The sequence below is a fragment of the Octodon degus genome, unplaced genomic scaffold (assembly GCF_000260255.1).
Source record: "Octodon degus isolate 3935 unplaced genomic scaffold, OctDeg1.0 scaffold00239, whole genome shotgun sequence".
In the NCBI taxonomy this organism is placed as follows: domain Eukaryota; kingdom Metazoa; phylum Chordata; class Mammalia; order Rodentia; family Octodontidae; genus Octodon; species Octodon degus.
This window is the reverse complement of record NW_004524815.1, coordinates 451,583-464,678: the sequence shown is the minus strand read 5'-3', so window position 1 is coordinate 464,678 and position 13,096 is coordinate 451,583. Positions and strand designations below refer to the sequence as shown.

General features: G+C 40.5%; 2 protein-coding genes across 2 annotated transcripts; one reads left to right on the top strand and one right to left on the bottom strand.

Moving 5' to 3' along the window:
• The first annotated feature begins 241 nt into the window (after positions 1-241).
• On the top strand, positions 242-8,591 carry LOC101581894 (olfactory receptor 1038). The gene is made up of 2 exons (XM_004645812.1): positions 242-1,150; positions 8,496-8,591. Exons 1-2 carry the CDS (start codon positions 242-244, stop codon positions 8,589-8,591), a joined length of 1,005 nt encoding a protein of 334 aa, XP_004645869.1.
• LOC101588198 (olfactory receptor 5AL1-like) lies at positions 5,905-6,846 on the bottom strand. The gene has a single exon (XM_004645753.1). It carries the CDS (start codon positions 6,844-6,846, stop codon positions 5,905-5,907), a length of 942 nt encoding a protein of 313 aa, XP_004645810.1.
• Positions 8,592-13,096: the final 4,505 nt, after the last annotated feature.

Genomic DNA, 13,096 nt, shown 5'->3' with positions numbered 1-13,096 from the left:
AGAATTTCATCCCCTATTCTCTACAGTTTTATAATGAAACATAACTCTTTAGATGACTGTAAAAGTAAATGGAATGGAGAATGGTCATTAGAGAGTTACATTGTTCCTTTTGCCTGCAGGACAGCATGACTCCAAGAAAAAAGAAAGCAATGATCTTCTTGCCCCAAGAGGGGAAGAGGCTATGAGAAGTATCATTTTCATTCTTCAACTGCAGAAAAATCCACAATATCTGCCAGAATAAATGGCTAAAATCAATGTCACTTATGTCACGGAATTCATACTCAAGGGGATTACAGACCGTCCTGAGCTTCAGGGTCCATGTTTCGTGGTGTTTTTGCTTATCTATGTGGTCACAGTGCTGGGCAACATTGGATTGATCATCTTGATCAGGACTGATGTTCGACTCCACACCCCAATGTACTTCTTCCTCAGTCACCTGGCCTTCGTGGACCTCTGCTACTCCTCGGCCATTACGCCCAAGATGATGGTGAATTTTCTCGTGGAGCGCAACACCATTCTGTTTCACGCATGTGCAGCTCAGCTGGGCTGCTTCCTGACCTTCATGATCACTGAGTGCTTCCTGCTGGCCTCCATGGCCTACGACCGCTACGTTGCCATCTGCAGCCCCCTGCGCTATTCAATACTGATGTCAAAGAGAGTCTGCTTCCAACTGGTGGCGGTGCCCTACGTCTACAGCTTCCTGGTGGCACTCTTCCATACCATTATCACCTTCCGCCTGGTTTACTGTGGCCCCAACATCATCAATCATTTCTACTGCGATGACCTTCCCCTCTTGGCTCTTTCCTGTTCGGACACACACATGAAGGAAATCCTCATTTTTGCGTTTGCTGGCTTTGATATGATCTGCTCCTCGTCTATCGTCCTCACCTCCTACCTGTTCATTATTGCTGCCATTCTGAGGATCCGTTCTGCCCAGGGGAGGCGCAAAGCGATTTCTACTTGTGGTTCCCACATGGTGGCTGTGACTATTTTTTATGCCACACTAATCTTTATGTACCTACAACCCAAGTCAAACCACTCCTTGGACACAGACAAAATGGCTTCGGTGTTTTACACTGTGGTGATTCCCATGTTAAACCCGTTGATCTACAGTCTCAGGAACAAGGAGGTAAAAGAGGCCACAAAGAAAGCCTTACACATATTAAAAGTAAGAAAATGGTGAGGCCATGCTTTCTGAAATAAAAGAAGCAAAATAAATTGAAATTTTTATTATAGGTCTTCCACAGTCAATCAAAAACATAACTTTATTATCTATTATACTTTTTAAAATAGATTTTAATATCTTAATACACTTTAACATTTTCTGTGAGAACCCAAGCATATGCTGTGCAGGTTGTGTTCAAATATGGGTACAAAGAAGTGAACACCCTTATGTCTGTCTGTTCTAAGCAAAGGCAGAAGTGTGTTTCACTTGAGGTCTGGACTCTGGAACAAGACTGTTGGAATTTGTTATTTCCTTGATTGATTTTCCCTGGAGCCTTACACACCTACATCTTCTTGCTTTGCAAATCTTTTGCTTCCAATCTTGGGAAATTATACCACCAATTGGAATATCTGGAGGATTACATGGATTAGTATTTATGAAATGCTTAGAACTTTATCAGGTATTTATAAGTGCTTTGGAGGTGTTGGTTATAAAATATGTCTATGGAAAGTTAAATATTCTATCCTTGGGCTCCCAGAGACTTGCTACCCATGAGCATCAAAGCCTACTGGGCTTCATAGTATCTGCAGGGTGCTTGGTCCAAGCGTGCTACTTATCATAGTGAAATGGACCTAAAGGAGGGCAAGGTTCCACTTATGGGTCCCTATTATTTATAAATTGCCTAAACACACACAATTAGTAATAGGAAAACTTCAAATTGAAATTCAAGTGTGAGGTTTTTTTTTTTTAATTATGGGTATTAAGAATGAAAGGTGTTAGATTAGATTAATGCCTGATCTTCACATATAATTGGAAGAACATGGCTTATAAGAAATTGTATTAAAATGTATAGGCTGCATATATTTGATTATTTGTTCAATTAGGTGTAACCTTGGGGTAGTACATCATTTATCTGTCCCTGCTATTGATTCAGACTCCCTTGTACACTACCACTTAAAATTTTATTTTATTTATTTATTTTGTATTTTAGGGAAGGGTGTACAGGATGCTCAGGGTCTCACTACTAGATCAAACTCATGGGTATCTGCCTGTTTACAGCCTCCCAAGAGCTTGGATTATAGACATGCACCACCACACCCACACACTGGGGATCAAATCCCCAGTTCCTGCACCTGCTTGCAGGTGCTTTAATCTGCTTAACTATTTGGCCAGCCCTTACAACTTAAAATTAAAAATTAGTGATTTAATACATTTTTTATTATAGAATTTCAGAAGAAAAATTAAAGTAGCATCTTACCCTTATCCTGCTATTTTTCCATTTTATAAGATTAAGATAACTATCACCATTAGAAAGAGACTGGTGTGGGGTTTCAAGGCAGGGGAATTATTCCCTAGTGTACTTCATGAGTGAGTGACTTGTGTATGCTGCCATGATGTGCTTGGAGAACTTGAGGGCTGAATGAAATCTCTGGGTTTTAAAGCAGGATTAAGAGGGCCTAGTGTCTCTGTTTTCCACAGAGTGTGTGTTTGCATGTACAGATTCACACAGCAGCCCATATCACAATGGTGACAAACAGCAATGTCCAAGGCAGGCCAGCGTTTTGTAGGTAATGAAATCTTCCCGTGTACCATCTTAATGACTCAATTGAAATAGATTGTTTTTACTTTCCTTTAATTTTTATTCTTATTTATAAAGAGAATACAAAAAATTGTAAAAATGCATATTAGAAACAATATATAATTTCCCCAAACAAAATGATACGAATTCAACAGTGGGTGTTATATTGAGAATCGTTGTCTTCCAATTAATTGTTCAGATTATCCAACATAAGCCTGAAAGATTGGTTGAAAATTATAAAAAGTTAAAAAGGAGAGAGAAAATAAGGTTTAAGCATTACATTCTCTTTTCAATAGACTAGCAGAAATTAGCAGTGCAACTGTCCAAGTTATCCTATGCGTATACATAAATATTTTTCTTTTATGTCTCTGTCTCTCTGTCTCTGTCTCTGTCTGTCCGTCTGTCTGTCTCTCTCTCCTTCCTTTTCCTCAGCCCACTTGCTCCTTCTCTTAGAACAGTACAGTATATATGTAAAAAGGAAAGAAATACTGTTAGTTTCTAATTCTTTCCCCTTCTTAGCAGTACCTGTTTGTGATACATAATAAATACATCAATTGTGGGAAATTGGTCCCTGCACTGTAGCCTCTAGATCCTTTTTTCCTCCTCTACCGTCTTCCAGCTATTCCCATCCCCAGGTGTTTTGAGTGATGCAGCGCTAGTTTGCGCTTCATAGAATTATGCGGAGGACCACCTGGACAGTGGCCATTGAAAGGAGAGCGAGTGTCTCTGTCTCAGCTGATCATGACCCTATTTCCATGCACAGATCTGAGCAAAGCTGGCTAGGAGCTTTCCTTATCCCTTCAATTGGCTTTCACAATATGGATCAGTCTGCGCAGAGTGCTGATGTGCAGCCTTTGAAGCCAAGAGGAGAGGGCAGTGTTTCCCTTACCTCTTTGCTCCCAATGAAAACAGGTGTAAGGTGTGGTGAGGAAGGACGGAGCCATGCCCCGCACTGTCTGCCCACTGGGACGGGGTCTTGAGATGAGCTGAAGCACTGACCCCCCCACAATTAGGGACTATCTCAATGATGTCACGCAGAGTACGCTTTCTGTGTATTGTTCTCTCTGCTCATTGCAGAGGTGGGTGCAGGCCTCCTACCTGTCCCAGCTCACAGCACCCACCTACTTCCTGCCAGTCTCACAGTAACTCATCCTCAAGATGCTCTCTTCTTCACAAACTGATAAAACCGGGGCTCAGCCCTGGGTTGAGACCTTTGTTCCAGTTCACATCATGACAACTGCCCTCAGGACTCCCTTGATTCCCCACCAGTTTGAACATCTTATCGTGTCTTTATGTGTGCTCTGGGTTGCACTGGGAGAGGTAGATTGGAATTAATGTGATAGGATTCCAGTAACTTTTCCCTGGGATTACAAATACAGACTCCCCAGCCTCGGATGAGAACTGGGAAGAGCTCTGTACAGCCCTGTTTGCATATGGAGTAAGCAATAGAAGAGAATCACGTAAGGATTAAGCTTGAAGATGCTTCAAAGTTGAACTTAAATAGCTGATTCGTTCAGCTTGTGTGTTAGTGAGTGACATGAACAGCTTTGAATAGTTCTGTTCTTCCAGTTCCCATCTCAACTGAGTGCTTTGAAAATTAGGTAAGGCGACCTGAATAAGACACCTTTGCTAGGACTTAACCCAAGAAATGCACTCAGTACACGACATTGATGTTTACCTTCGTAAGTATGGGCCTAAACAAAATCACAACTAAATAGTCTTCGGGAGATAACACAGAAGTGGCTTCATTTTCATGAAGACGATGCATATTTGAAGACATCATATAGAAAAAATCTAAGAAAAATGTTTCAAAATGCATTTACAACACACAAATAAATTTCAAAGCTTTAAATGACAAAATATAGCAATAAACTGACACTTTAGCTTTTTACATTTCCATATTTTATTTATTAATTATTATTATTATTATTATTATTATTATTATTATTATTATTATTTATTTTTGTATTTTAGGGGAGGATCTACAGAGTGTTCAGGTTCTCACTACTAGATTAGACTCATAGTGATTCTCCTGTTTACAGCCTCCCAAGAGCTGGGATTACAGGCGCGGGGCGCCACCATGCCCAATCTCAATTGCTGTCTCAGCGTGCCCCGGGGGCGGGGCCGGCACTGACAGGCCCATTCATCATTTTTTTATTGATGGGGAGGATCTCACACTGCCGACTATGTCACGGAAAGCTTTTACCCAATTGCCTACCACTGAAAGAGGAATCTTGACGCAATAACAAGTCAATGAAGGACGATCTCCTCCACCTGTGAAACGCCCTCTGCGTGCTGAGAACCAGCGATGTCCTTTGCATTCTGAGTCTTACCCAGCACTCAAAGTTGGGGAGGAGGAAGGAATTACTGCTGCCTTCTACACACGCAGATACTGAGGAGCAGAAACGCTTTACCTATGATAGCAGCTGTTCAATACAGAATTATTAGCTGAACTTCCCAAGAGAGTCAAATTCCTGAGCTCGCGCTGAGGTAGGGCAGGCAGTGAGGATAGGTGCTCAGCAGTGCAGGGTGAGGCAGGTCTAGAACCGGTCACTCTCGACCAGCAGGGCTGCTTTGCTAGCTCTCTCCTTCACAAGATGGTGGCACAAAAAGTAGGAACATGAAGGAATGCCCGGGGTTGTTTTACAAAACACACACTTAAATTAAACACTGGTATTCGGGTTGAGGGTAGAGCTCAGCAGCATAAGCATCTGCCTGACAAGCACAAGGTCCTGACTTTGATCCACCTTACTGCACAAAGCAAACAAAGAAGCAAACAAATCAAATGGTTTCTAAATTATTCATACATAAAATCTGGAACATGAAACACAAGATATGCACTTATTTCAAAATAAAGCTAATTTCACAATATCACAGAGTTCAGACACAGACGCTATTTGCTGTGCCCTTTCTTAAATTACTGAATAGGATTTGGATCAATCTGTCTTTTCACCCCCACATTCTTTGTTCTTTTAAAATGCCAACTGAGTATTCACAGAACCTCTCAAGGGAAAATGCTGAGAAGGAGGCAGCCTATGAGGCACAGCCCGAGTGAGTGTGAAGGTCCGAGGGATGTGGGGGTCTCTGTCCTTTCCCAGCCCTGCCGGCCTAGAGGAGACAAAACCCACAGTCTGCTCACCTTTGCTTAGGGATGCTTTCACTATCTGAGTGCCAAACACAACTTCTCTGTAACTTTCTTCAGGGCGTTTTTAACCTCTTGATTCCTTAAGCTATAGATTAATGGGTTTAACATGGGAATCATTACCACATAAAACACTGAGGCAAATTTATCTGTATGCAGAGAATGGCTTGACTTAGGCTGCAGGTACATGAAGATCACAGTCCCGTAAAATATCGTGATGGACGTCAGGTGGGAAGCACAGGTAGAAAATGCCTTCTTTCTCCCTTCAGCAGACTGAATCCTCAGGATGGCAGAGAGGATGAAGGCGTAAGAGATGACCACAATCACTAGAGAGCAAAGGGTGTTGAACCCTGCGATGATTAACAACAATAGCTCTTTGACATGAGTGTCAGAACAAGCCAGAGCAACGAGGGGAACATCGTCACAGTAGAAGTGGTTGACCAACTTGGAGCCGCAGAAGGACAACTGGAATGTTGACACGGCTTGCACTAGGCCCACCGAGAACCCATAGACGTATGTGCTGGCGATCATCTGAACACACAGCTTCCTAGGCATGAGGATGACGTACAGGAGCGGGTTGCAGATGGCGACGTAGCGGTCGTATGCCATGATGGAGAGCAGGTATAGCTCAGAAACTACGAATGTGACGAAGCAGCACAATTGAACGGCACAGGCATAGAATGTTATACTTTTAACTTCCTGCCAAAAATTTATAAGCATATTTGGGGTGACAGAGGATGTAAAACAAAAGTCAACACAGGCCAGATGACTGAGGAAGAAGTACATGGGGGTGTGCAGCGGCGGGCTGACCTGGATTAATATAATCAGTCCAAGGTTACCCAGGACGCTGACGAAGTAGACTACGAGGAATACACCGAAGAGAATGAGCTGAAGCTCTGGATCGTCTGTGAGTCCATAGAGGATGAATCCAGACACCACCGAGTAGTTGCCCCAAGCCATGGGAGAGGTAGAACTTCCTCGGAAATAGTCTTTGAAGAGCACGCTCTGCGTAATGTCGTCCTATGGGTGACAGTCTTGATGCACGATTAGTAACTCACTGGTATCGTGGTGGATTTAAGCAACTTCTTCATGCCGTGTTTGATTTTACAAGTGATTTATCCTAGACAGAAATTCCAAAGCGTGCAATTCTATGTAGGATTTTCTAAAGGTAAGGAGTATTTTAACTTTTGTCTCCTTACAAAAATCTATGGTATCACTTTATAAGAGAAAAAACATACTGAGAACTATTTAAATATAGATTTTAAAAGATTTTTTACCATTACTAGAATATTTTAATCAAAATTATAAATTCTAGGAAATTGGAACTAGCATAAAGAGTAAATTTAAAAACTGACTGTAGAGGAGCTATCGTTAAAGTTATTAAAGTCATAGCTTATTAAGATCTCTATACCATGTATTTCCATGAGTTAGTTATCTTCTTGTTCTTTTGAGTATCTGTGATCTATTTTTCCTGATTTCTTGTAGTGTTCATGAATAAAGTATGGAAAAAAGGCTTCAGTCATTGATAGCTTTTCTTTTTAAAAAATACTGATAGTAGGATTAAACATGCATCACATGAACCAAAACCCACATTCATCCAAACTTCTTGATGCCCCAGTGCAAAGCTGGAGAAAATTTATTTCAGGATGACACTGGAGTAGAACAACCTTGTTCCTAACTTACTGCAGGAAGGAAGCTTTTGGTAGTCACCCCGAGCACAAGCGAGAAACACTCAATGCATGTCATCATGCTGTATAACCTGTGCTGATTTCGCTACCAGGCCTCTCTATTGTCAGTGTGGCCCCCACCGTAATTCCCAGAGCTGGGAGCTGAAGCGGAGTGTTTGTCTCTATTAGTGTTTTGTAGCTAGTGGTATATGCAGTTGAATAACTCACACATCTTCATTCCGTGATCTCGAGGTGTACTTCACTCAAACGATCGTCTTTCAGAGAGGCAACCACTAGGAAGTGGTTGCCTTTCTGAAAGAATCAGCCAGAAATCAAGTCCGACTTGGAAAGGCAATCTATGAGCTAATCTAGAGCACGTTTTTAACTCAGTGACTAGTTCATACATTTGTCAAGTATATATAATGTTCTTACTGCTTGGTTTGCAGCTTACTTTGTAGCAGTCTTTCTGAAATCGCATAACATCCATTTTGTAAGGGCCTTCAGCTACTTCACTAACTTGGAATTTCTAATCCTAATAGCTCCTCATTTCTTTTTTAGTACGTACACTGATGTCCAGTAAATCTTGTCTGTTTTTGGCTGCGACATCACTAGGCTTTCCACCACCTGCAATCCTTCAGTTTTTCTTTCCTTCAATGAACACTGGCTCCTCCTCAAATATCTGCCACTCTACATAGAGTGTTTCTTGCTCAGTGTGAAAGCCTCCTTTTTTTTCTTTCAAATTTAGCAGGAAAGGTAAGGTAGTGCTGATGCCGTTAGCATTGTTACACATTTAATGTTACTTTTTATGATTGTGTGAAACCATCTCCTGGTGTTTTGAGCTTTTTATACACTTACCTGCTTTGTCACCTAATTTCTAAGGCAACTGCAGCTCCACAAAGCTGCCGCTCCCACACAGCATGCACTTCCCCTGTGCCCTCTCAGGTTCTTGAACAGTTGGCACCGGCAATCTCACCACCATTACATATGAGCTTCCCATTCGCGCAGCTTCATCTTGCGATTGTGGTATCTGGAAACTGATCGCATGCTGAGTATCCAGAGTGGAACAGTAACTTATTCGACCTCTGCCTTTTTGATCTATTATGACTCCATAACTTTTCATTTATTTATTTATATTTAATTTTTAAAGTTCTCTATCAAGTTTTTTACTTAAATCGAATATCTCCTGTATTCAATTCTTGTCATACACATCTTACAAATAACTACATGTTCCCACACACAAAATCTTATGCTCTAGTTCTTCCAGGATATAGCAAATTAGAAGTATTTTTGAAGTATTCTTCTTGCATTTGTATCTGAGCTACCAAGAATACCATGTAGAAAACTGAGCTAAGAGAAGTTCATCACTTTGAAAATCAAGTAGTCATTTACTTGGCTTGCTTCATCCTGACCCTAGCATCTGGCCTCTGGTTTCTGAACTCAGGATTTCCTTCTTATCTTCCAACGCCATCCTTGCCTTGCCATTTACACACACCAAGTAGCAGTTACTGTGTCCCACATTAGAGGGAAGCAAAAGTTTTAAACTTCTCTCATGAGGTGCAGAAATACACTATCTTCCATAGAAATCCTTCCCATATTGGGAAAAAGTAAACAAAAATGGTGTCTTATTTTCTACCCATGAGTATACATTTGTCCTGTATCTCTTATATTATTTAACGCAATCTGTCCCGTCAACCTGAAACAAGAGGATATCTATTAAGACTTACTTACCAGTGACTTCTGCTCCATGGCCATTCTCTCCCACCTCTCATCCCTCAATCCCTTAGTACCAGAAATCAGGGGTGAGTCGCCAAAGCTCGCCATGTCTTGCACAGTTAGCGCTTAACCTACTGCATTCTGACATTTGTTCTCACCAGTGGCTCTCTTCTCCTTCCTGTCCAATCCAATAGGCATTTGTTTTTTGAGTTTTCTGACTCACTCCACATTGCGTGCCATCCTGGACTATTACTTTCTTACTTTGTAAGTTACTAAAATGTCTGGGTCTTCCCATTTTTCTGACCACTTAGGTTTTCCTAAAGGACTTTTTCCCCCTTTGTTTCTATTTGAAATAACATTTTTCTAAGACTGTTTATGCCAGCTCATGTCATCTTTTTTCTTTCTTTTTTTTCAGTTCAGGTCATTTTGCCCATCTTTGTTGGGAGCTGTCATCTAAGAAACAGGGAGATGTGAAAATGTAGCACAATAAATTGAATTGCTCTTCTGAAGAGGAAAAGAAAACATAACTCATCTTTCCTAAGCATCAGCAGATGTATATTCCACAAGTACCTATGTTTATCTTATGCTACAGATAATTTGTATGTTCAAAATATACCACATTGCAGGCATATGCAACAGAGGACATGCAAACACACACACACACAAACACACACACACACATGCAAACACACACACACACAAACACACACACACACACACACACACGCACACACCCCTCAATAAATGGTACCAGCCTTCATCATTATCCACATGAGAACAAATAGAGTATTTCATATATGCTAGCTTTCAGCATGAACAATAATCAAACATTGATAATTATTTAATCTACTTCTCCAATATGTCTTTGCCTTACACCTTCGATGTTTTATGTATTTAGGGCCCAAATCCAAGTTCTAGATGAACGTCTTCTCATCGCTATGTCACCTTCCAGTTTCACTCCCCTCACTATGCGTAAAGTGCTTTTAGCAATCTTCCACTATGCAAATTGTAGCTTTTTGATTTGTATCAAGCTTGGAATTGAGTTCTAAATTTGGAATATGATAAATTGAAGTTATGACAATAATCCCAGTGTAACTCTATCTCTTGCAAGTTTAACGTAATAAATATGCGTATCTAGAAGATTCAGAAATTAACACTTTAAACATATTATTAACATAATTAAAAATAAATATGAGAATTGTATATTCCAAATCCTTAAGCTTCAATTACCTTGATTTTTTAACTGTATTACACACTACTTTTAAATAATTGAATAGAAAAATTCAAGAAGTCTAAAATACCTTGAGGCAAACCATAAAAATCAACAGTCACAATGTAATGCTTTATTACTTAGGTATTCTGAGCTTCTTTTGTGTGATTTTTGGTCTCTCTGGAATATTTTTGTGAATTACATCATTTTGAGAACTGCTGACCTAAAAATACAGCAACAGTCTTACACACACAAGCAATTGTGCTGTGATTGATCCTTTGGGACCCAATTTTCTAGACAGACAGAAAACACACTTGACTGGAGACTGCTATACTTGAGCCCATGTATAGCAAAGAACTAGACAGCCAGAGTGACAATTTGAGAAATAAGACACATGATCTTTTTTAGTTTTATTTGCTTCTTATATATTAAAGTTGTACATTTTTAAGGAGATCAGAGTATTAATTGGGTCAAAGTAAATTAACTCACTAGTTGGCTTTGCAAGTATAGCCAGATGATTTTCACTAAGTACCCAACTCTATATTTGATATTTCAGTCCTCTGTATGATTACTTAGGATATACCTGAAGGATTTAAATTAGCATACAGGCATATCCACATTGCCATGCTTATTGCTGTGCAAAATAGAATAGGCAGGAGATGGTAGGTGTCTATGAGTAGAAGAGAAGAGACACACCCTGGAGTATAAATAAGTTAAAAAAGAACAAGATTTCCTTATTTACAGAAAAAAATGAAGGAACTAGATCTTTTCTTTCTTTCTTTCTTTCTTTCTTTCTTTCTTTCTTTTTTTCTTTCTTTCTTTCTTTCTTTCTTTCTTTTTTTCCTGCAGAACCAGGGATTGAACTCAGGCTCTTGTGCTTGCCAGGGAAGCACTGATTCTACTGAGCCATCTCTTTCTTTCTTTCTTTCTTTTTTTCCTGCAGAACCAGGGATTGAACTCAGGCTCTTGTGCTTGCCAGGGAAGCACTGATTCTACTGAGCCATCTCCCTGGCCCCTGATATTTTCATTTTGAGCAAAGCAAGATTGACTTAGAAAAATAGCACATTCACCGTAATATGTAGAATATAAAAAAAGAAAGAAATTAAAAAGGAGACTTCCTAGACAAGCAAATGAGAACAGGGGAAAGCTTGTGTCGTGGGGAGATGGATGTGATCAAAATGCTACAGAGATGTTAGGCCCCCTAAAGTGAAACTTGGGGTCGGGGAAAACTCAGGTGATGGGTGGATGATTAAAGTACTTTACTTACATGTCCTAATCTGCTCAAGGGAAATCCACTAACATGTTGAGCAAATATCTGCTAACAGAAAAGTAAAAAAATAATTCAGGCAGAGTCCATGAGATGCTGTTCAAAGGGGTAGAAGGCTCCCAGGGAACTCGTTCTCTGAGACTCATTTCACAGACCTGAGCCACCAGGGCACTCACAGGCAGCTACAGCTATAATTTGGGGATCCTAGCTATTGCTCCATTAATGCCAGACCTTGGTGTCACCCACTTGATGCCCAGTTTGGTTTTTTTTGGGGGGGCAGAACCGAGGATTGAACTCAGGCCCTTGCACTTGCCAGGGAAGCGCTCATTCCACTGAGCCATCTCCCCGGCCCTTTAATGCCCATTTTAATGTCATGCAGAATTTCAGAACTGTGGGTCAACAGTGCTCCCACTCAATTTCAAAGCCTGTGAGATCAGGCAGAGATTCCACAACAGAACAGTGTTTGATCATGTGGAAGCAAAGCCAGTAGTTCAGTGTTTACGGCAATAACACCAAAGACCCAGCCAATCAAGCAGCATGGAGCTTTTTATTTGGATGTGCGACAACTTCTTTCTTTCCCTGCTATTACATTCAGGCTAGCAGCTTATTGGTAGGTGCCGCTTATAAATGAGGTGGGTTTTCCCCTTACTTTGCTGGTCTCCATACCAACTATGTATAGACACACCCAGAAGTGGGCTTTACCAATTGGCCAAGTGTTTCTTAATCTGTATAATTTTTTGTATCACAAACCAAGAAATGTAATTTCTTGTATTACAATTTCCAAATATCTTTTTATTGTCACATTTTTAAAGACAAACACTGAAAAATAACTGAATGAGAGATCTAAGAATAGGGAATTATTTAATATTTGCTACTTGGTGGCCAAATTAATATTATTGAAATCAATGGTAGATAATAATCCTTGAATTTTAGTTAATAAAAGAACTTTTAGGGCCTGAAAAATAGCTCAATGGATTAAAGGGCCTGCAGCAGGCACAGGGGGTGGGATTTCTTCCCCTGGTGTACTGTGCTGGCCCTGCACCCAGGGCATGCTGAGGCAGCAACTGAGACTGGGTGTGGTGGCGCGTGCCTGCAATCCCAGCTCTTGGGAGGCTGAACACAGGTGGGTCACTGCGAGCCCAGTCTATGTGGTGAGACCTGGTAGACCCTGTAGACCTTTACTAAAATACAATAAATAAATAAATAAGTAAATAAATAGGAATATGTGTTGATGAAGAGCAGAACACTGATAATAAAAGAAATGATCACGGCATTGTTTTCATGAAAAATGCAGACTTTCTGAAATGGCATGCGTAAGCCTAAAATTCTCAGGTTAAAGGGGAGCATCAACAC

Coding starts and splice junctions, on each gene's coding strand:
- LOC101581894 (XM_004645812.1), top strand. CDS start 242: ATGGCTAAAATCAATGTCACTTATGTCACGGAATTCATACTCAAGGGG. Junction 1,151..8,495: donor TAAAAGAGGCCACAAAGAAA/GCCTTACACATA, acceptor GTGCCCTCTCAG/GTTCTTGAACAGTTGGCACC.
- LOC101588198 (XM_004645753.1), bottom strand. CDS start 6,846: ATGGCTTGGGGCAACTACTCGGTGGTGTCTGGATTCATCCTCTATGGA.